The sequence below is a fragment of the Oncorhynchus gorbuscha genome, linkage group LG06 (genome assembly GCF_021184085.1).
Source record: "Oncorhynchus gorbuscha isolate QuinsamMale2020 ecotype Even-year linkage group LG06, OgorEven_v1.0, whole genome shotgun sequence".
Lineage (NCBI taxonomy): Eukaryota > Metazoa > Chordata > Actinopteri > Salmoniformes > Salmonidae > Oncorhynchus > Oncorhynchus gorbuscha.
In genome coordinates this window covers 88,425,599-88,449,892 of record NC_060178.1, presented here as the reverse complement: position 1 = coordinate 88,449,892, position 24,294 = coordinate 88,425,599, and the positions used below count along the sequence as shown (strand labels likewise).

Sequence of the window (24,294 nt, the reverse complement as noted above, 5' to 3'; positions counted from 1 at the left end):
GCTAACATGGCTAGTTGTGTGTTAAAGATAAGTGAATAGAAACGCTAACATGCAATGAGAGGATTTTAGTAAAGTCTTAGTTAGAAGCTGTCAACTTGCTGTTTTTCTTCAATTTTATTTTCACTCAACTGGCACAGAGGAGCTGTTTTTGCTTTCTTTTTTTGTGTATAAATGTGATATCAGCTAAATTAATTTCTACTCGAGGGTGAAACTTGTAATTTATTTTTCCCGCAAAGAGAAGAGCCTGGGTCAGTGCATGTAGCTTCACGTAGTGTTAAAAGACAATGTCCAAGGGGAAGCTGAGCGGTGGATAAATCATACTGGCACTCAGACAAACCTAATTACACGAGCCAAGGGCATTGCAGTCAATGTCGTCAGGCCCCGAGACGAGAGGAAACTAAAGACCAGCCACCTCAGATGCATTCAGACATTGGAACAAAGGGGCCATATTTCCGATGTCATCTCCGTGATATTTATGCTTTATTATCTTAATTAGATGAACGAACATTGTGAGTGATTTTCATAGCCGGCAGTAGAAGCATCTTAAGTGTTTCTAATATAATGAGTAGTCGCTAAAGGGACATGGCCATATGGAATTTTAAATAATATTTGCCTATACTGGGTTAATGCATGTGTTACAGTCAGTCACACCCTCTTAGTGATACTAGGGGCTCGATTCAATCCGTATTGCTGAAGTTCAGCACTATAACACGATTGATTTGCGATTAAGCTATCATATGCAGTGTTTACTGTGAATGCAGTCTCCGCTAACTCGGGAACATTGCCTTTACATTTCTATTACGCTATGGATTGAATCGAGCCCTAGCTAATTCTATGGGTTGATTCCATACTGCATTTTTAAACTACAATGATTCAGAAATTGTTTGCTTTATGAGGATAATTACAATTTGTATATTTCTAAAGAACGTGAACAAGATATGCAAGTAGAAACATTTGACAAGGAAAAGAGAAGGTATCATTTGTAATTGCCCTTCTAGTGTGGGCTTGGTTTTTATGGTGATTCTTGTACAGTACTGTATTGTAACATTTTTGTCATATAATATTCTATGCACAGTATGAAAGCTACAGTAAGAGCTAAAATGAGCACTTATCAAAGTTTTACAGTAAGTCTGTTTTACAGTAAGTCAGTGATACATTATTTCAGCAGCATGATGGGGATGGCAATACAGCATGTTGGATCATTATGTTCACACACATGGATAATGTGCACCTGCATTTTGGTTGAGTTGCATTTTGGGGATTTTGGACTGTTTTTCAAACATGTCAGGTTGTACTTGCATACCATGTGCCCTCCTGTCTTGTCCTTACCCCACCTCACCCTTTCCTCACTCCTTTCTCACCTCCTGGTCTCCCATTCCATATTCTAACCTCTCTCTTTGGGATCTTCTCTGACTTTTGAACTGATTGTGTTGTCTTGGTGTTGTTACTTACAGTACATACAGTAAATGTATGATTTACTATAAGTGTTCTCACTCAGCCATTCCTTTGTTCCTCACACTCTTGTCTGTGCTTGCAGTCGAAGAGGAGCAGTATTCGACACTGTCGCCTAAAAAGAAACAACGTAATGGAGACACAAGGAACTCACCCAACGGTTCACCAAAAATGATGAGGTAGGACAACAGCTTCAAGAGAGCACTATATATCAGTAATATTATTTTCTATTTCTTTAACCTAACAACTGTGATGATAAGTGTTGCATGGAATTAGCCATAGAAAAAGAAGGGACAGAACTCTCTAACGCCGAAGCATTTTTTCAGTTCATCAGCGGTTAATGACACATAGAGCTTCAATAGTTATTTAATGAGAGGGACAGATGGACCGACCATGATAATCTGTTTGAGAAATACTCTAGTTTTAAGGCCTCAACTGTCACCCTCCTAGTCCCATCCACATGTACTGGAGTCTTTAAACAGCAGTGACACTAATGACATCACCAACCAATCAGAGAGGCTCCTGTGGTTCTATCGCCTGGGGCTACTCCTCTATTGTAGCGATCCCTTTGAGTTCTATTTTTGGTTCATAAGGCCACGAGTGATGTGCACCATCACCATCCAAACTGAAAATCAAATGCTACCTTGCTTTTATCTTGTCCCATGGAATTAAATGAGTGTTTATTGATTTTGACGGGTGATGGGGACTGTTATTCAACACATGAGGCCATTAGAGGGAATAGAAGAATCCTTATCATTAAAGGGGAAAGGTAATAGATGGACCAGATCAGAGAGAAGTCACACAGCAGTGTATGGAACAACTCCAAACCTCTCTGTATAAAACATGATGTAATTCTACTTTATATTACTACTCTATATACTTGTGTAAAAGTAAGTTGAATTGAAGGTACTTCCAAGCAAGTTATTATAGTACTACACTACAGTTACCCACAAATATTTGTTCACCCTCTTACATGAGGAAATCACCTTTGTGCAGAAAACTAAGGAGTGTCCCTGTTTGTCACATAATTTACATGTTTTCTTTGATCTGTTTGACTGGACATTTTTCTTAGCAGGCATTTGCTCTCTTTTGATTTGCTTCAAAGTGGTGTCAGAGCTTTAAAGTACCACTTTAGGAGGTTTCCCTGGCTCCTGGGAAGGTAGTTGAAAACCTGGTGATCTGTAATGTTACGCAGACTAAGGCCTTTTCATGTTATAGCCCTTAGCTAAATGGACGCTAACGCACCAGACTCACATCAAAGTGTGTAATGTACAGTGTTTATTTTGTATACAGCAGTACTGTGTGTCTAAGCGAATTTCCCCCTTAGGGGACATTGAAGTTTATCCTATCGTATCCTCCTCCTCTGTTGGTCATGTTAATACTGCTGTATATACAGGTGGATCTGATCTTTCATATATGAACTACTTAATAGCTACATGGTGCATCGCCTGGCTGTATGCGCTGTGGAGAAGAGGGGATTGTTTGGGTTAGCCTCAGGGATACTTTATTTCTACAAGCGGAGAAAAAAACCCATCTGGTTATGTATACTATATCAAATGTGTTTTCTACAGGACCTGGGGGCCCCACGGCCTCTGTAAATAAGTAATGATCAACAGATTGGCTGTGGGTTTTTGAAAAGCATGCCTTTGTCAGTTTGTATGATTGGGGGAGCATTTTCAAAGCCATTGCCTGCTTTCATTGCCTGCTGGAGTGGAGCGGGACAGAGTTTTCACCCACAGCTAGGAGCTGCTGTAGCTACATTACTCTTACTAAAGGGAATGCTGGAAGAGGAAATTTGACACAAATAAAATGCTTCTAGCAGAGTTTCTTCTCAGTTGAGCTGTCAACTCCTATGAGCAGTTGAGCTGTCAACTCCTATGAGCAGTTGAGCTGTCAACTCCTATGAGCAGTTGAGCTGTCAACTCCTATGAGCAGTTGAGCTGTCAACTCCTATGAGCAGTTGAGCTGTCAACTCCTATGAGCAGTTGAGCTGTCAACTCCTATGAGCAGTTGAGCTGTCAACTCCTATGCTCTAGAATTCATTGATTTTATATGCTACTGATGTATTATCTTTCATGTTGAAAGTGAATCTAAATGAATCAATCACTGTGATAGGCTTACAAGCTAGGCAGGATAAATATGACTAATTAGAATGTAAAAATAAAACCACCCCAAACTTTTCTTGGTTCACGGGTGGATCTGAAACCTATGGCATTCATAAAGATTTCGACTCTGCTAAATCTACACCGTGTAAATAATTTAACCCATAGCCTACAGTATGTGTTGATGAAAGCAATCAGCTGTGGAGATACTAGGAGATATTGGATGCATCTCAAATGGAACCCTATTTTATAAGTACAAAGTACCCTTCATTTTGGTCAATAGTAACACACTATGTAGGGAATATGGTGCCATTTGGGACGCAGTCATGGTGATATAGTCATCTCCTGATGATGGCAGAGAGAGAATGTGACATGTCACTGAAGTAACAAGTCACACCTCACCTCCTCTTCCACTATCCTCCTTGACGATTTCCTCCTCGCTGACATTAACACCATTTCCATACCTCTTGATGGGCCATGAGACACATCTAATTGTGGAAAGTCACAAAGCATTTGCTTATACCCGTCTGCACCGTGACACCCATGTCATGTTGGGTACATCGCGGCTGAGGTGAGTGGCGGTGTAGGCTAGTGACAGGCAGCCAGGCCGTCATGGTTGACAGTGTTTGCTTCCCAAATGGCACCTTATACCCTACATAGTGCACTACTAATGATCAGAGCCTCATGGGCCCTGGTCAAAAGTAACGCACTATATATAGGGAATAGAGTGCCATTTGGAACGCACACAGTGTGTCTGTGAGACTGTGAGAGATAGCTATCTTGGCAGACAGTCTCTGCCTCAATCACCAGTCATGGTGGGGAGTGGAGATTGAAGTGACAGGCCTCCACTGAGTGAGTGGTGAAACATGCAAGCTCGTAATGAAATATTTAGCTGGGTGTAAAAGCACTAAATGCTTTCACTCTTATTAGCACCTGTTCTGGTCTTCCTTTCAACTTCCTACAGATTATTAAGAACACAACATGCAAGTCAGGTCGTCACTGTAAATAAGAATTTGTTCTTAATTGACCTGCCTGGTAAAATAAAAAAATGTATAAGGTAAATTGATAATGTTAGATCAGCCCAGCCAAAATGTACATATGAAGGAGCTAATGGTTTATACTTTGAACTAGAGGTATATCCACATGCAGGCAACTACTGAGAATAAATTATAAAATACATTGAGATAACCAATTGCTAATAGAAGTGGTTGTTTCTGATGATCAGCCATTGTGAGAACTTGACATATTTCATAAATGTTATTCCTTTAAAATGATCTGTTCAAAATACACTACATGACCAAAAGTATGTGGACACCTGCACGTCGAACATCTCATTCCAAAATTCTTGACATTAATATGGAGTTGGTCCTCACTTTGCTGTTATAACAGCCGCCACTCTTCTAGGAATGCTTTCCGCTACATGTTGGAACATTGCTGCGGGGACTTGCTTCCACTAGTGGGGTTGTACACTGATGTTGGGCGATTAGGCCTGGCTCGTAGTCGACGTTCCAATTAATCTCAAAGGTGTTCGATGGGGTTGAGGTCAGGGATCTCTGCAAGCCAGTCAAGTCCTTCCTCACTGATCTCAACAAACCATTTCTGTATGGACCACGCTTTGTGCACGGGGGTATTGCCACAAAGTTAGTAGTACAGAATCGTCTATAATGTCATTGTATACTGTAGCGTTAAGATTTATTGTGTGACCTACCACTTCACAGCAGAGCCGTTGTTGCTCCTAGATGTTTCCACTTCACAATAACAGCACTTACAGTTGACCGGGGCAGCTCTAGCATGGCAGAAATGTAAAAACTGACTTGTTGGAAGGCCAATCTACTGCCAATGTTTGTCTATGGAGATTGCATGGCTGTATGCTCGTTTCTATACACCTGTCAACATAGGGTGTGGCTGAAATAGCTGAATCCACTCATTTGAAGGGGTGTCCACATACTTTTGTATATACAGTACCTGTACAAAGTTGGACACACTTACTCATTCAAGGGTTTTTCTTTGTTTTTACAATTTTCTACATTGTAGAATAATAGTGAAAGCATCAAAACTATGACATAACACATAATTTAACTAGGCAAGTCAGTTAAGAACAAATTCTTATTTTCAATGACGGCCTGCCCCGGCCAAACCCGGACGATGCTAGGCCAATTGTGCACCGCCATATGGGACTCCCAATCACGGCTGGATGTGATACAGCCTGGATTTGAACCAGGGACTGTACTGACGCCTCTTACACTGAGATGCAGTGCCTTAGACCGCTGCGCCACTCTGATTCTTCAAAGTAGCTTTGCACACTCTTGGCATTCTCTCAACTACCTTCACCTGGAATGCTTTTCAGTCTTGAAGGAGTTCCCACATATGCTGAGCACTTGTTGGCTGCTTTTCCTTTATCCTGCAGTCCAACTCATCCCAAACCATCTCAATTGGGCTGAAGTCGGATGCATCACTCCATCACTCTCCTTCTTGGTCAAATAGCCCTTACACAGCCTGGAGGTGTGTTGGGTCATTGTCATGTGATAAATGATAATTGTCATGTGACAAATGATAATCCCACTAAGCGCAAACCAGATGGGATGGCGTATTGCTGCAGAATCCTGTGGTAGCCATGCTGGTTAAGTGTGCCTTGAATTATAAATAAATCACAGATATTGTCACCAGCAAAGCACCCCCACACCATCACACCTCCTCCTCCATGCTTCACGGTGGGAACCAGACATGTGGAGATAATCCATTCACATTCTCTGCGTCTCACAAAGACACGGCGGTTGGAACCAAAAATCCCACATTTTGACAGATTTCCACCGGTCTAATGTCCATTGCTCGGGTTTCTTGGCCCAAGCAAGTCTCTTCTTCATATTGGTGTCCTTTGGTAGTGGTTTCTTTGCAATAATTTGACCATGAAGGCCTGATTCACGCAGTCTCCTCTGAACAGTTGTTGTTGAGATGTGTCTGTTACTTAAGCTCTGTGAATCATTCATTTGGGCTTCAATTTCTGAGGCTGTTAACTCTTTATATATTTATTTTTTACCCCTTTCTCTCCCCAATTTCTTGGTATCCAATTGGTAGTTACAGTCTTGTCCCATCACTGAAAGTCCCGTACGGACTCAGGTGAGGCGAAGGTCGAGAGCTGTGTGTCCCCCGAAACACAACCCATCCAAGACGCACTGCTTCTTGACACAATGCCCGCTTAACCAGCCGCGCCACCGTGTTGGAGGAAACACCATTCACCTGGTGACCGTGTTAGCGCACACTCCACCCGGCCCACCACAGGAGTCGCTGGTGCGCAAATGGACAAAATTGGGTCTCCCGGTCGTGGCCGGCTTCGACAGAGCCAGGACTGGAACCAGGATCTCTAGTAGCCTTTGATCACTGCACCACTCGGGAGGCCCTAGGCTGATACCTCTAATGAACTTATCCTCTGCAGCATAGGTATCTCTGGGTCTTCCTTTCCCGTGGCAGTCCTCATGAGATGCAGTTTCATCATAGCGCTTGATGGTTTTTGTGACTGCAGTTGAAGTTCTTGAAATTTTCCAAATTAATTTACCTTCAAGTCTTAAAGTAATGATGGACTGTCATTTGTCTTTGCTTATTTGAGCTGTTCTTTGCATAATATGGACTTGGTCTTCCCAAATAGGGCTATCTTCTGTATATCACCCCTACCTTGTCACAACACAACTGATTGGCTCAAATGCATTAAGAAGGAAAGAAATTCCACAAATTAACTTTTAAAAAGGCACACCTGTTAAGTGAAATGCATTCTAGGTGACTACCACATGGAGCTGGTTGAGAGAATGTCAAGAGTGTGCAAAGCTGTCATCAAGGCAAAGGCTGGCTGCTTTGAATAACACTTTATTGGTTACTACATGATTCCATAAGTGTTATTTCATAGTTTATGTCTTCACTATTATTCTTCAATGTATAAAATTATTTAAATAAAGAAAAACCCTTGAATGAGTAGGTGTGTCCTAACTGTTTACTGGTACTGTATAGTGTTTCTTCACATATTTAAGTGTGGGTCGTGCACTACAATAAAACAACCACGATTTGTCTTCCACTAATCCTGTTTAAACACAACCTTTGTGTCTTTCACGTACAAAGCTGGGTCTTTTTGGATTGTCGTTTTGAATTGAGTTCTCCTGACAGATTTGAGTTTGAGAAGTAGAAAGCATTTTAAAGGAGCAATCTGCAGTTGCTTCATCCATTTTTGGACTTATAAATTAACGATATACACTGATTCTTGAAGATTATAATAAAATAAATGCCTCATGAGCTTAGTTGTCACACTCCATCAGAACCCAAAATATAAGCTTGTTTTACGCCAATGTTTGTAAACAATGTACATTTAAATAAACACTATATATCCTCAAAACATTGTTCAAAGTATAATTTTGATATTATGGATAGTCTTTCCTTGCATCCATAGCTCTGTCCATGAATTTTAGAGTGGTTACATTTCTCTAGCTCTATCCCTCAGCTTTTTACCAAAAGAGAGACGGGAGTTTGCTTTGTTATTGTTTCAACTACTGATTGCTGCTTTAAATTAGACGTTTGCCAGCGTTATCCAACTACTTTCCTGAGAGAGAGGAACATTATGGCTATAGCCTTGGGTTAAACCCCCACAGGCAGACATTTTGGGTCTCCTGTCTGATGGAGCCTGAGGGATTGTTCTTTCAGTTGACACCATCATGCATACTTAAAACCTTACTTAGGGTGGCATTCTTCTAATGTCCATACAGATCAAAGATACAGTGCTTTTAACTGATAAAAAATATAAAGTATTTAAAAGGATGAAGACAGAGTATATGCATATTTCAGAGGGTATTATCTTCAGGCATATGTATTTGACTAATCCATGTTGTAACAAAAGCTAGGTACAATGTATGGAACTAAAAGTAGTTTTATTTTCATAGATTAACATGGTAACAGGCATGCTTATTTTTCTATGCCTGTAGCACTTGATGATAAGCCGTTATATCCTAAAACACAATTATTAATCCCATATAAAATGTGCTTTAACCCTCATACTACTGTTTGGCCTTCCCCCCAACCTGTCTCCACAACCTGAATATTACAACTGTTTTCAAACGGACTGTAAAGATCATATCTGTTTTAGCGTCAGTGCATGCACAGTACAACCACAGGTACGCTTGTTTGGAGAACGTTTAGTGGTCAGTGTAGGATACCATCAAGCTCAGATGCTCATAACCGCACTCACTAGAAATTGGTTTGTTCGGTCCTGACACACACACCGCTCAGATGCTAAAACATTAATGGTCTTCAGTTTGGAAAGCAAATATGATTGGGCAAATTGCTGAAATATTTAAAGTGTGGTCTGTTAAAGCTTTTACCGTGAGGAGTGCAGCGTCAGAAGCTGTATGCTGTAAGGAAGCCGTAATTGGTTGTCCATGCTCATGCCAGTCAGAGGTTTTGTCCCAAATTGCACCCTATTCCCTTCGTATTGCACAACTTTTGACCAAGGCTCATTTGTCCAGAGCCTCTTGGGCCTTGGTCAAAGGTAAGTAGTGCACTATATAGGGAGTAAGGTGCAATTTGTGAGGCATCCAGAAGCAGTGTATTGCTGCCATCTCCTTCCTTCTTCCTCCTCACATTTGATGTCACTCACTCTGATGACCCTGCAGTTTGTTGGCATCTCCACTGATCACTTCTGACAAGAATAAGCAGAAAAAAAAAGTCTGGAAAAAAATAATAAGAAAAAAAGCTTTGACTTCGACTTTGAGTAAAAGTGATTTGTTTGCTGATCCTCTAAAAGGTTTTTAATATCATATTGATGAGTGTGTTTTGAGGATGGAAACTGGAATTTTATGGCCAGTCCTGCTGATGGCTTATGTGAAAACCTGAAGGAGGTAAAGTGCTATATTGAGTGCAGGACACTTAACAATAGTGAAAGAGGGTGCGAACCAAAGGCACCCTTTCCCTATATAGTGCACTGCTTTTGACCAAGGCCCATAGTGCTCTGGTCAAAAGTAGTTCACTACAGTATATAGGGACTAGGGTGCCATTTGTGACACGATCCAGTGCCCTCACAAAGTATGCATAGCCCTTGACTTATTCCACATTTTGTTGTGTTAAAGCCTGAATTCAAAATGGATGATACAATTTTTCCCTCACCCATCTACATATAATAGCCTATAATGACAAAGTTAAAACATGTTTTTAGAATGTTTACACATTTATTGAAAATGAAATAAAGAAATATCTAATTTACATAAGTATTCACACTGTCACCTGTATTTTCTATGGTAGAGAAGATTAGGGCGTGACTAGGGTTTTTTGTTCTAGTTTATATTTTCTATGTTGGGGTCCTAGGTTTGATTTTCTATGTTGGTGATTTGTATGATTCCCATTTAGAGGCAGCTGGTTACCGTTGTCTCTATTTGGGGATCATTCTTAAGTAGCATTTTTTCCACCTGGGATATTATGGGATATTGTTTATGTTTAGTTGCCTGTTAGCACTGCATTGTCGTCAAGGTTAGTTTATTCTTTATTGTTTTTTTCTTCTTCTAAGTTTCACTCTCTAATAACATATGTGGAACTCTATGTATGCTGCGTCTTGGTCCAACCATCATTATTACGAACAACGTGACACACACTCCTGAGTCAATACATGTTAGAATCCCCTTTGACAGCGATTACAGCTGTGAGTCTTTTATTAAACAAAAAAATCCCTAGTCCTTGCCGATGACAAGCATACCCATAACATGATGCAGCCACCACCATGCTTGAAAATATGTGGAATAGTACTCAGTGATGTGTTGTATTTGCCCCAAACATAACACTTTGTATTCAGGACAGAAAGTTAATTTCTTTGACACACTTTGGTGCCTTATTGCAAAAAGGATGTGTGTTTTTGATCCATCCCCAGGTTTTTCCTATCACAGCCATTCAACTGTTTTAAAACCTCTTTGTGCTTGCGTCCCACCTGGCCAACATCCGGTGAAATTGCAGAGCGCAATATTAATTTGTAATATTAAACATTCATGAAAATACATGTGTCTTACGTCATTTAAAAGCTTAACTTCTTGTTAATCCAGCCGCTCTGTCAGATTTCAAAATGGCTTTACGGCGAATGCATACCATGCGATTATCTGAGGACAGCGCCCCCCATATACAAAAGCATTACAATCATTTTTCAAACAAGCAGAGGCGTCACGAAAGTCAGAAATAGTGATCAAATAAATCACTTACCTTTGAAGATCTTCCTCTGTTTGCCATCCCAAGGGTTCCAGCTATATAACGAATGGTCCTTTTGTTCGATAAAGTCCTTCTTTATATCCCAAAAAGTCAGTTTAGTTGGTGATCTTGACTCAGTAATCCACCAGTTTCCCTCGTTCAAAATGCATGCAAATGAATCCCAAAAGTTAGCAATGACCTTCGTCCAAACACGTCAAACAACATTTCTAATCAATCCTCAGGTACCCTAATATGTAAATAAACAATACAATTTAACGGAGAATAGTATGTTCATTGCCGGAGATAAATAACGAAGTGCACGCTCTCATCCACGCGCGCCACAATACCACAGCCAAAATGGGAGCCACCTAGAAAAACTACAAATTCAAGCTAATTTTTCAAAAAACAAGCCTGAAACTCTTTCTAAAGACTGTTGATATCTACTGGAAGCCCTAGGAACTGCAATCTGGGAGGTATTCCTTTGATTTCCCATAGACAAGCATTTTAAATGGTGTCACCTCAAAAAGTTAGCATTCCGGATGGATTCTCCTCGGGTTTTCGCCTGCCATATGTAACGGCGTTCGTCTGTTGAAGGAAGAGAGTCGGACCGAAATGCAGCGTGTTGGTTACTCATGACTTTAATGAATGAAAAATGCGGTACATGAAAATACTGAAACTAAATACAAAAACAACAGAACGGAACGTGAAACTAATTACAGCCTATCTGGTGACTACAACACAGAGACAGGTACAATCACCCACGAAATACAAAGCGAAACTCAGGCTGCCTAAATACGGTTCCCAATCAGAGACAACGATAAGCACCTGACTCTGATTGAGAATCGCCTCAGGCAGCCAAGCCTAACAACACCCCTAATCAGCCGCGATCCCAAATAATACAAACCCCAATACGAATACAACATATAAACCCATGTCACACCCTGGCCTACCCAAACATATAACAAAAACACAAAATACAATGACCAAGGCGCGACAGAACCCCCCCTTCCCCCTAAGGTGCGGACTCCCGGACGCACCTCAAAAGCATAGGGAGGGTCCGGGTGGGCGTCTGTCCATGGTGGCGGTTCTGGCTCGGGACGTGGACCCCACTCCATTAATGTCCTTGTTCCTCCCCTTCGCGTCCTGGGATAATCCACCCTCTCCGCCGACCATGGCCTAATAGTCCTCACCCAGATCCCCACATAACTGAGGGGCATCTCGGGACAGAGGGGCATCTCGGGACAGAGGGGCAGCTCGGGACAGAGGGGCATCTCGGGACAGAGGGGCATCTCAGGACAGAGGGGCATCTCGGGACAGAGGGGCAGCTCGGGACAGAGGGGCAGCTCGGGACAGAGGGGCAGCTCGGGACAGAGGGGCAGCCCGGGACTGAGGGGCAGCCCAGTACTGAGAGGAATCCCAGTACTGAGAGGAAGCCCAGTACTGAGAGAAAGCCCAGTACTGAGATGAAGCTCAGGCAGGTAGTAGGCTCCGGTAAATCCTGGCTGGCTGGTGGAACTGGAAGATTCAGGTTGACAAGCAGATCTGGAAGAGACTGGTTGTCTGGCAGATCTGGAAGAGACTGGTTGTCTGGCAGATCTGGAAGAGACTGGTTGTCTGGGGACGCTGGGCTGACTGGCGGCGCTGGGCAGCTGGGGCACAGCGCTGGGCAGACAGGCGGCGCTGGGCAGACTGGGAGCACTGGCGGCGCTGGGCAGACTGGGAGCACTGGCGGCGCTGGGCAGACTGGGAGCACTGGCGGCGCTGGGCAGACTGGGAGCACTGGCGGAGCTGGGCAGACTGGCGGCACTGGCGGCGCTAGGCAGACGGGAGACTCCGGCAGCGCAGGAGAGGAGAAAGGCTCTGGCTGCGCTAAACAGGCGAGGCGCACTGGAGGCCTGGTGCGTGGTGCTGGAACTGGTGGTACTGGATCGAGGACACGCACAGGAAGCCTGGTGCGGGGAGCTGCTACCGGAGGACTGGTGTGTGGAGGTGGCTCTGGATAGACCGGACCGTGCAGGCACACTGGGGCTCTTGAGCACCGAGCCTGCCCAAGCTTACCTGGCTCGATGCCCACTCTAGCCCGGCCAATAGGAAGGGCTGGTGTGTGCCGCACCTGGCTCTGCACCTGCACTGGAAACAGCGTGCGCTCCATAGCATAACATGGTGCCTGCCCGGTCTCTCTAGCCCAACGGTGAGCACAGGGAGTTTGCGCAGGTCTCCTACCTGGCATAACCATACTCCCTTCTACCCCCCCCCCCAATAATTTTTTTGGGCTTCTTTTCCGGCTTCCAACCGCGTCGCCGTGCTGCCTTCTCATACCAGCGCCTCTCCGCTTTAACCGCTTCTATTTCTTCCTTGGGACGGCGATATTCTCCAGGCTGAGCCCAGGGTCCTTTACCGTCTAATTCCTCCTCCCATGTCCAATTCTCCAAGTGGTGCAGCCTCTCCCACTGCAACTGCTCTTCACGATTAACAGGGAGAGTTGGCTCAGGTCTGAACCCTGACTCAGCCACTCTCTCTCTGCGCCCTCCCCCAATAAATAATTGGGGGTTACTTTCGGTTTTCGCTCTGCGTCGCCGTGTTTTCCTCTTTGACTCCATTCGCCTGCAGCCCTCTTCGCACTGCTGAAGCGAATCCCAGGCGGGCGCCTGCACTCTCTGGGTCGGCCGCCCACCTGTCGATTTCTTCCCACGTCGTATAATCCATGCCTCTACCGTCCATAACGTCCTCCTTTCACTCCTGCCAGTTCAAACACTGCTCGGTCCGTGAGTGGTGGATGATTCTGTAACGGCGTTCGTCTGTTGAAGGAAGAGAGTCGGACCGAAATACAGCGTGTTGGTTACTCATGACTTTAATGAATGAAAAACGTGGTACATGAAAATACTGAAACTAAATACAAAAACAACAGAACGGAACGTGAAACTAATTACAGCCTATCTGGTGACTACAACACAGAGACAGGTACAATCACCCACGAAATACAAAGCGAAACTCAGGCTGCCTAAATACGGTTCCCAATCAGAGACAACGATAAGCACCTGACTCTGATTGAGAATCGCCTCAGGCAGCCAAGCCTAACAACACCCCTAATCAGCCGCGATCCCAAATAATACAAACCCCAATACGAATACAACATATAAATCCATGTCACACCCTGGCCTACCCAAACATATAACAAAAACACAAAATACAATGACCAAGGCGTGACACCATATCAGTTCTGTTATACTCACAGTCATTATTCTAACAATATTGGAAACTTAAGAGTGTTGTCTATCCAGTACTGCCAATTATATACATATCCTAGCTTGTAGGCCTAAGTAATAGGCAGTTTACTTTGGGCACCTCATTCATCCAAACTTCTGAATACTGCCCCCTAGCCTTAAGAAGTTTTAAAGTCACCATTGGTCTCATGGTGAAATCTCTGAGTGGTTTCCTTCCTCTCCGACAACTGAGTTAGGAAAGACACCTGTATCTTTGTAGTGACTGGGTGCATTTATACATCTTTCAAAGTGTAATTAATATCTGGACCATGCTCAAATATTCAATGTCTGTGTTTTTTGTTTTTACCCATCTACGAATAGGTGCATTAGAAAATCTCCCTGCTCTTTGTGGTTGAATCTGTGTTTGAAATGCACTGCTCGACAGATAATTGTATGTGCTGAGTACAGAGATGGGGTAGTCATTAAAAAATCATGTTAAACACTTTTATTCCACACAGAGTGAGTCCATGCAATTTATTATGTGACTTGTTAAGCAAATGTTTACTCCTGAACTAGTAATTTTAAGCTTGCCATAACAAATGGGTTGAACCCTTATTGACTCAAGACATTTCATCTTTCCATTTTTTATTAAAAACATAATTCCCCTTTGACATTATGGTGTATTGTGTGTAGACCAGTGACACAAAATATAAATGTAATATATTTTAAATTCAGGTTGTAACACAACAAAATGTGTGAAAAGTCAAGGTGTGTGAATACTTTCTGAAGGCACTGTACATACTGTAAACAGCAGTCAGGTTCCCTGATCTGAAATATGCTTTTCTGACATGTAGACTAAACATCCTTTAGTATCTTGATGTTCTTTATCTCTAGCTTGTGAGCATTATATACTATACCTCCTTCTGCTGAGCTGAAATATAAACCAGATAGATTTGTCTCGCCAACTTTCAGGTTATACAACCGCAGGTAAATAATGCTCAACAATTTATTGCCTTTCATCTTGATGTTCAAATATTGACCAGCGGCTGCCGACTATGCGCCAGTTCATTACATTTTAAAACGACACAACGACGACAAGCTTCCAATCCTCCCTGCAGGTCTATCTCTTATCCTTCCATTTCTCTCCTCCCTCTTCTCTCTCCTCCCTCCCTCCTTCTTTTGTTTGATTAGGCATGACCCTCTCCTCATGCCGGGGAACGAACAGATTGAGAACATGGACATGAACGTGAAGAAGTACGACTCCACAGGGATGTTCCACTGGTGCCAGTCCAAAGACATCGAGAAGGTCATCTTGGTGGGTACCTCACTCCCTCATGCGTCTCCATACTCCCTCCCGCTGAGGGGGTCATTCATCAGTGCTTGTGTCCCAAATGGCACCCTATTTCCTATGTAGTGCACTACTTTTGACCTGAGATCTATGGATTTTCTGTGGGTCCTGGTCAAAAGTAGTCAACTATAAAGGGAATGGATGTTATTTGGAACGCATCTGGTGACACGGTCCTCTCCCGCGACAGACGTGTTGTGTCACAAAAGGGCAGTTAAACACATTGTAATGAGGTGGTTGGCATGCCATTTGCTCCATGGGGGGGTCCTGTATATAGGACATTTATTATACCAATATGCTGTATTAGAAATGGCAAATTACAATCTAATAGATACTATATTACAGTCAGTAGACTAATAATAATTTCAAGGGACACTTTGTTCAGAATAACTGAACTGAATGAGGTTAGTAATTTGCAGCCTGCAGGTATAATGCTTTATTACTTGTTATAAGTAAGAGCCTTTCTAATGTCCTTTTATAAGGCTTGTATTATATTATGTCACTGGATTCTTTTCCCTGTCTCAGACCAGAAGTGAAGCTGCCATGACTGTCCTAAGCGGCCACGTGGTCGTCTGTATATTTGGAGACGCGAAGTCGGCTTTGGTGGGCCTAAGGAACCTTGTGATGCCTCTGAGAGCTAGCAACTTCCACTACCACGAGCTGAAACCCATCGTGTTTGTGGGTTCTCTGGAGTATCTGAAGAGGGAATGGGAGACCCTTCACAATTTCCCCAAAGTCTCCATCTTACCTGTGAGTAGAGCTAAATCACATTTTGAAAATTGATGTCAGTTTGTTTTCCTCCAGAAGGAAGACAAAAGGAATATAAATTAATTGAGTTAAATAACTGAAACTGAGACTCAGCGATATGACGTGACCATTCACACTTAGTCATTGTACAATCTTTGTTTAATGTTATATAGCTGTATATACCTTTACATGTTGGCTTTATTCAACTACATTGTAACAAATGACTGTGCTGCCAGTAATTTACTGTAAAAATGACAGGAAATCTTTTACAGTGTATAGAATAACTTTTTCACCTTTGTATCCCTCTCCTGTCACAGGGCACACCATCACATCTCTACTATTATCATTTATTATAGAATAACAATGTTTGTTCATCTTATATTCATATTTCACAGGGCACACCATTAAGCCGGGCCGATCTGAGGGCTGTCAATATCAACCTCTGTGACATGTGTGTCATCCTGTCGGCCAATCAGAACAATATTGACGACGCGTCACTGCAAGACAAGGAATGCATCCTGGCGTCACTCAACATCAAGTCCATGCAGTTTGACGACAGCATCGGGGTCTTGCAGGCTAACTCCCAAGGTGAGCAAGGGGAAGGAGTTGGCCTATCATAGTTCAGTGCTCTGCCCAGAGGAGACAGGCCCTGGCTGGGCAAATATCCCTGACCTGGTGTGTTTGACAGGAAAGCCTGGTGATTCATGTTCAATGACTAGTTAGCTACTGGTTGGTTTCTTCATCATGTAATTGGTGATAATCTGGCATTATCCTGGCATAATGCTTTACTTGAGAATGCAAAGTCAATTAAATGTGTATTTGTTTGTAGATTAAACGCAAATGAATAATAGGAATGATTATTATTCATATGTAATCAATCTGACCATTTTTATATATTTTTTTATAGCAGATCATTTATCAATATTATATCAAACAATTCTCTTGTGAGAAGTGGCAGAGGAGTGAGATGGTCTTCAATAATGGCCTGCCACTCCCTGGCATTGAATGTCATGTAAATGAGACCTCTTGTCCTGAAAATACATTTCTGTGCACTTGGGTTGTGTCTCTAATACTTGTGTGACCTAACGGTTTTCCGTAGTCAGCAGCAAGACACAGATGTCAAAACAAGGACCATGTATAATGCATACAGCATCACTGAGTGAATGTGTTTACGTGTCAGTTTGAGGAAAGCAAGAGATGTCAAGTCAATCTCACATCACTTGTTTTATTATTTTGTGGCATTAATGGAATCAAAATGGGCCACATGTAACATTTGTTATGTTTTAGGGATGGATGGAGGGACCTCAAGAATATTGCACTCAACATTGTGTAATATTGTCTTACTACAAATGATTTGAATGTGACAAAGAATGGCTAAAACATATATCAATGTATTATAAATAAATAATGATTTGTTCCTTTCTACTTTCTACTACTTTCCTCAGATAATAGATAAGTAAAGGGAAAGGGGGATACCTAATCAGTTGCGCAGCTGAATGCATTCAACCAAAATGTTTTTTACGCATTTAGCCCAACCCCGCTGAATCAGAGAGGTGCGGAGGGCTGCCTTAATCCACGTCATCGGTGCCGTGGAACAATGGGGTTAAATGCCTTGCTCAGGGGCAGAACAACAGTGCTACATAGCAAGAATGTGATTTGTAGTAACCCACAATTATAGAGCCTTTAAATATATGTCGTAGGCAGTCATTAACGTCTATATATCTTTCCATGCAGGTTTCACTCCTCCAGGCATGGACAGGTCCTCTCCTGAAAACAGTCCACTTCATGGGGGGTTGGTCCGACAGGCTTCCATCACAACAGGGGCCAACATCCCCATAATCACTGAACTAGGTATGTCAGCAGGTATGAATGAAATGTCACTTTGACAAACTCTTTTAGGAGGGTGAAATTTGTGAAAAGGAAACGTTTCATGTAATTATATTAATTATTTGTTATTAATGATTGACGAAAAAGCACCAAAGTGAATTGCCTCATTGAGAATATGAAACATTTTCTAATCTAATCTATAGTAAGAATGTTTCAGGTTTTGACGATGACAACCACCCAAAACCAAACAGAACATAATTCCTCAGTCAATTGCTGCTCTCTAACCTTCTGAAGATGATTTTCATGTTTCTAACCATTCGTGACTAATACATTCATCTGATCTTAATAACCTCTTGAACATGCTTCATCACGTAACTATTTCTCCCTAACACTTGTCTGTAGCACCATTGTCAAAAACAGCAGGCAAAGTCCTGCCTGTGGTTTCATTCAGTCAGGATAAAAGCAGTGGGATCAACATACAAATATTAACAGAGCTGGGTAAGAAGCTACTGCCTCAGTGTTGCTCTACAGCCGCCTCCTCCTCGTCCTCCATCAAGCTGCCTTTTGATTTCTCGTGCTGCCTGGCCCAAGAGGCTGTGGTTGCTTCCCAAATGGCACACTATTACTTATGTAGTGCATTACTTTTGACCAGGGCCCTGTGCCTTGGTCAAAAGTAGTGGACTATGTAGGGAACAGAGTGACATTTGGGACGTAGCCCTAGTCTGGTTCATTCCCATGGTATCACTTTGAGTACATTGTACTATGTTACTCTGGGTTCTTTTGTTGCAATTGACTGTGTTGGCCTATTTTTTCTTCCTTTCTTCATGCGCCTGTTCTTTTCTTTCTCTTTTCTGAGAATCACAACGACCTTTCATCCCAATACAAGTCCTTGTGGCTGTTCCCAAAGTATCATCTTAGTTCTTCATAGATCATATCCTCTGGCCAATGACCTCCTTCCTTTCATCTGACTCGTCAAATCTGACTGACGTTTATTTTCGCACCCAGCTGGAAGTGTCTGATAGAAGTAACACTTCTGAAACAAAACTCAACATCAATACTTTATTTTATAAAAGCTTTGTGCTTTTTGTGGTCAAAGGCATGTTTTTTAAAAATGGACATAGTTTTGGGCAGTGAAAAGTATGTAACAAGACTTTTTAAATGAATACCCTGAACAAAAATATAAACGCAACATGGTAAGTGTTGAAATAAAAGATCCCATAAATTTGTTTGCATCCCTGTCAGTGAAAAAGTTTTCTTGGCCAAGATAATCCATCCACCTGACAGGTGTGGCATATCAAGAACCTGATTAAATAGCATGATCATTACTCAGGTGCACCTTGTACTGGGAACAATAAAAGTCCTCTCAAAAATGTGTAGTTTTGACACAACACAATGCCACATATGTCTCAAGTTTTGAGGGTGCATGCAATTGTCATGCTGACTGCAGGAATGTCCAGCAGAGCTGTTGCTAGAGAATTGAATGTTCATTTCTCTACCATAAGCTGCCTCCAACGTCGTTTTAGAGAATTGGCAGTACGTCCATCCGGCCTCACAACTGCAGACCACGTTTATGGCATCTTATGGGGAAGCAGTTTGCTGATGTCCACATTGTGAACAGAGTGCCCCATGGTAGTGGTGGGGTTATGGTATGGGCAGGCATATGCTACAGACAACAAACCCAATTGTATTTCATGGATGGCAATTTGAATGCACAAAAAAACAGTGCAGAAATCTGAGGCCCATTTTTTTAAAGGTATGTGTGACCAACAGATGCATATCTGTATTCCCAGTCATATGAAATCCATATATTAGGTCCAAATGAATTAATTTAAATTGACTGATAACCTCATATCAATCAATCAATCAATCAACTTTTATTTATATAGCCCTTCGTACATCAGCTGATATCTCAAAGTGCTGTACAGAAACCCAGCCTAAAACCCCAAACAGCAAGCAATGCAGGTTACTGAGTTATGAACTGTAACTCAGTCAAATCAATTATATTGTTGTATGCTGCGTTTATATTTTTGTTCAGTGTAGATATAGCTGGAACTATTAGCTATATTTACAAGACAAAATTATATCTTATCTGTGTTGTTAAGACTATATATTTGATCTCTTGAGGATTGTTTGCATTGAATTTCAAAGCTTGAGGCTTTAAATATGCATAAAGCCATGAGTGTAAGAGCTGACCCCAAATCCAACCAGAAACAATACTCACAGATTCAATATACACTGAGTTTACAAAATATTAGGAACACCTGCTTTTTCCATGACCAGGTGAATCCAGGTGAAAGCTATGATGTAATTTGTTAAATCCACAGTGTAGATGAAGGGGAGGAGACAGGATAAACCTTTCCTGCAGTCAAATGACCAAAGCGCCACCTAGTGGCATCATGGGTGGAATGTTATTACTATTTTTCATAATTAATAAACATTTATTGATTTTTACACCAAAAATCCAGTGTTTCTATGTCAAACGGTTTTGTTATATTTCAGTCTTCTGGAATGTACATTGGGGGCGTGCTGCAGAGGTGGTTGTACTTCTGGAAGGTTCTCCCGTCCCCACAGAGGAACTCTAGTGCTCGGTCAGAGTGACCATCAGGTTCTCCCCTGATTGCTCAGTTTGGCCGGACGGCCAGCTCTAGGAAGAGTCTTGGTGGTTCCAAACTTCTTCCATTTAAGAATGATGGAGGCCACTGTGTTCTTGTGGACCTTCATTGCTGCAGACATTTTTTGGTACCCTTCCCCAGATCTGTGCCTCGACACAATCCTGTCTCGGAGCTCTACGGACAATTCCTTCGACCTCATGGCTCGGTTTCTGCTCTGACATGCACTGTCACTGTGGAACCTTATATAGACAGGTGTGTTCCTTTCCAAATCATGTCCAATAAACTGAATTTACAACAGGTGGACTCCAATCAAGTTGTAGAAACATCTCAAGGATGATCCATGGAAACGGGATGCACCTGAGCTCAATTTCGAGTCAAAGCAAAGGGTCTGCATACTTATGTAAATAAGGTTGTTTTTTTTTGCAAACATTTTTTAAAGCCTGTTTTCACTTTGTCTTTATGGGGTATTGTGTGTAGAGTCGAGGATTTTTTTATCTTATTTAATCCATTTTGTTTAAGACTACCAAGAAATTATTTGACCCTGATTTAGCCCACTGCAATAAAAAGTTAAAGAAGGATTTTTAAGCCTTGGGACAATTGAGACATGGATTGTGTTTGGGTGACATTCAGAGGTTGAATCGACAAGAAAAAAAGATTTAAGTGCCTTTGAACGGTGTATGGTAGAAGGTGCCAGGTGCACTGGTTTGAGTGTGTCAAGATCTGCAACGGTACTGGGTCTTTCACGCTCAACAGTTTCCTGTGTGTATCAAGAATGGTCCACCACCCAAAGGATATCCAGCCAACTTGACACAACTGTGGCAAGCATTGGAGTCACATGGACCAGCATGCCTGTGGAACGCTTTCGTCACCTTGTAGAGAAACCTTGTATATGCCCCAAATAATTGAGGCTGTTCTGAGGGCAAAAGGGGTTGCAACTCAATATTAGGAAGGTGTACCTAATGTTTTGTATACTCAGTGTATGTTTGGGTTCAAGGATGCCTATAAAGATTAAGATCTTCTCCAACCAAGTACAACAATGATTTGAATGTATACTTTTGAAATACTAAACCCCTTCTCATTCTCATAACAATCCATATCCCCTGCCATTGACTGTTTAAAGCAATCCCTCTGTGCTATAAGGCATTGTGTACGTTCTATCACTGAATATGTGATGCTTCATAGTCACTGTTGGATGTGAACCATGTCTTAGATTAAGTTGCACATTTAGTCTGTATGTAAAAGTATATAGTATGCATGATAATTCAAGCCTACACCTTGACCAAACCGTCCCCATACGCGCGTCCGCCATTGTGGTCATGTCGATATTGTCTCTCCCCACCAGACACGTTTATGACGCGTTTATGAAGTTAAAATATCAAAACCAACTGTGAACCAACTCTATTCATTTGGAGACTGGTCAAAACACACATGAAAGATTCATGGACATTTAGCTAGCTTGTTGATGCTAGCTACTTTGTCCTGGGAGATAAACTTTGGGTTGTTATTTTCCCTGAAATCCATAATGGTCCTATTTTTTTGCTGGATCTCTGTATAATTTTGACCCATTTTGAGTTAACACACGATTTTGTATCTCTACTTTGACAATTATTTCACAGGTAAAGGGGAGACCAAGTTAGTTTTTTATTAGTTTTCTTTGATTAAATCAAATCAAATTGTATTTGTCAAATGCGCTGAGTACAACAGGTACTTTCACCTTACAATGAAATGCTTTTCTTACAAGCTCTTAACCAACATTACAGTTTTAAGAAAAATAAGTGTTAAGTTAAAAAAAAAAATAGATAAGTAAAAAATAGTTTAAGAGCAGCAGTAAAATAACAGTAACGATGCTATATACAGGGGGTACCGGTACAGAGTCAATGTGCGGGGGCACAGGTTGGTCGAGGATTAATCTCTCCACATTCATCTTTCAATCACCCACTTGGGTTAGTATGCTTGGGAAAACCAATGAGTAGATGAGAAAGGCGGGACTTACAGCGCATCAGCGCATCCAAACTGCCCGTTGATGCACGAGCAGTTTGGATGAAATGAGTGAATAACATGTATGTGTTGCAATGCTCACGCACGCAACCTGGCCGGTCTAGTCGGCATGTTACTGACAAAGTCAACAGCATGTGTTTCATGCAATACCATGATACTGTAGTAGCATACACATCAATAAGTTCATATTTGTATGTCTTTCTCCACCAGTGAATGACTCCAATGTTCAGTTCCTGGACCAGGATGATGATGATGACCCTGACACAGAATTGTACCTCACTCAGCCCTTTGCCTGTGGGACGGCCTTCGCAGTCAGTGTGCTGGATTCCCTGATGAGTGCGGTAAGACACAAAACCCAGACCTGAAGGCTTGTGTTGGCCTCCCTGAGCGATTGGCTAGGCTTTAGCTCAGTGGGCTCGCCAGAGACCCGGGTTCGGACCACAGTTGATAACGCAAAGTGCTTGTGGTTTAGACATTTCATAACCTAAATGCGCAATGAAAATATTGGTTAGGAAGGTGTACCTATAGATGTTTTTAACTAAAAGGTATCTATAGAGACATCATCATATCAAGCAAGGTCTTGGTGCAATTGCATTTTATGTCCCAGTGTTTAAAAAGCTCCTGGAAGACAGACACGAAAGCCTGGCACTTTACCTGGTATGATAGCTTCATCTGTCTACCTTTCACTTTGACTGAGAAGCTGCCTTCAAGTGCGATTCACTGTAGACAAAGGTCATGCTACTTAATAGATTGGCCTCGTCCATCATTCTGCTCTGGAGCCCTGACAGCGGCCCAGCCAGGGGACATGTTCCTGTGTAGAACAAACAAGGACAGACAGACAGAGAGACAGCTGTAGCCTCTATAGTCTACAGCGTTAGAAAGCGGCAGACATCACAGTACAGGCTCACTAATGGGGAACAAAGAAGTAACCAAGATGTGCATGATATTAGGGAGAAGGGACAGAGATATCAAAAGGCCTGAACATGTTCTCTAGTCTACATTGGTGTAACTGACTAACAGGAGGTTGTTCCATATTTATTATCCCACCACTGCTACTCTACTGTCGTTTCTTCTCTATCCGGCTAAACCTTTCATTCCCGATCTTACCACTCCTAAGAGTACTTCAACAGCATGAATGTGTAGGAACAAGTCACTGTAGCTCTGTCTGATGGACGTGAAAGGAGAGGAGTGAGAGAGAGTGTAACCTGCAGTAATTGGAATATCCTGTTTGTTCAGTCTGGGCGCAGGGCGACGTGAAGAGACAGGCCAGGGTTAGATAGCACTATCTCTTCAGGCTGCATGGCACTTTGTGTGGATTCAGCTGTGACTTTGACTGGGTTTGCTTTGCTTAAGGATACTCCCTCTCTCTTTCTCTATCTCCGTCTCCTTCATCCTTTCAGACATACTTCAATGATAATATCCTCACCCTGATCCGGACGCTGGTAACAGGGGGGGCCACTCCGGAGCTGGAGGGTCTGTTGGCGGAGGAGAACGCATTACGAGGAGGCTACAGCACGCCGCAGACCCTCGCTAACCGGGACAGGTGTCGTGTGGCACAGCTAGCCTTGTACGACGGGCCTTTCGCTGACTTGGGAGTAAGTGACTGGTTGTGTTTTGTCACCTCGGCTTGCAGTAGAGAGAAGTCCTTCGGGGCTGTTTGCTCATCGAGGCCAGTAGGGGAGAACAGGGCATATGGAGATGGCTGGGTTATATGATATATCCAGGCCTGTGACCCCTATCATAGCAAATGCTGTACCATACAAACAATGGACATGTTTATAATGAAATTAGTTTTGAGGGAGATATAG

General features: G+C 42.4%; 1 protein-coding gene across 5 annotated transcripts in view; it reads left to right on the top strand.

The window, feature by feature from the left end:
* LOC124038495 (calcium-activated potassium channel subunit alpha-1-like) overlaps nucleotides 1–24,294 on the top strand; it is a 235,993-nt gene that overhangs the window by 195,102 nt on the left and 16,597 nt on the right. For 3 of the 5 annotated variants that reach the window (XM_046354452.1, XM_046354450.1, XM_046354453.1), the window contains exons 19-25: nucleotides 1,538–1,631; nucleotides 15,149–15,272; nucleotides 15,828–16,052; nucleotides 16,445–16,637; nucleotides 17,784–17,900; nucleotides 22,697–22,827; nucleotides 23,887–24,081. In XM_046354452.1, coding sequence (XP_046210408.1) covers nucleotides 1,538–1,631; nucleotides 15,149–15,272; nucleotides 15,828–16,052; nucleotides 16,445–16,637; nucleotides 17,784–17,900; nucleotides 22,697–22,827; nucleotides 23,887–24,081 — 1,079 coding nt within the window. Of the gene's footprint in view, nucleotides 1–1,537; nucleotides 1,632–15,148; nucleotides 15,273–15,827; nucleotides 16,053–16,444; nucleotides 16,638–17,783; nucleotides 17,913–22,696; nucleotides 22,828–23,886; nucleotides 24,082–24,294 lie in introns of all 5 variants that reach the window. The other 2 variants (XM_046354449.1, XM_046354448.1) reach the window with 1 other exon arrangement.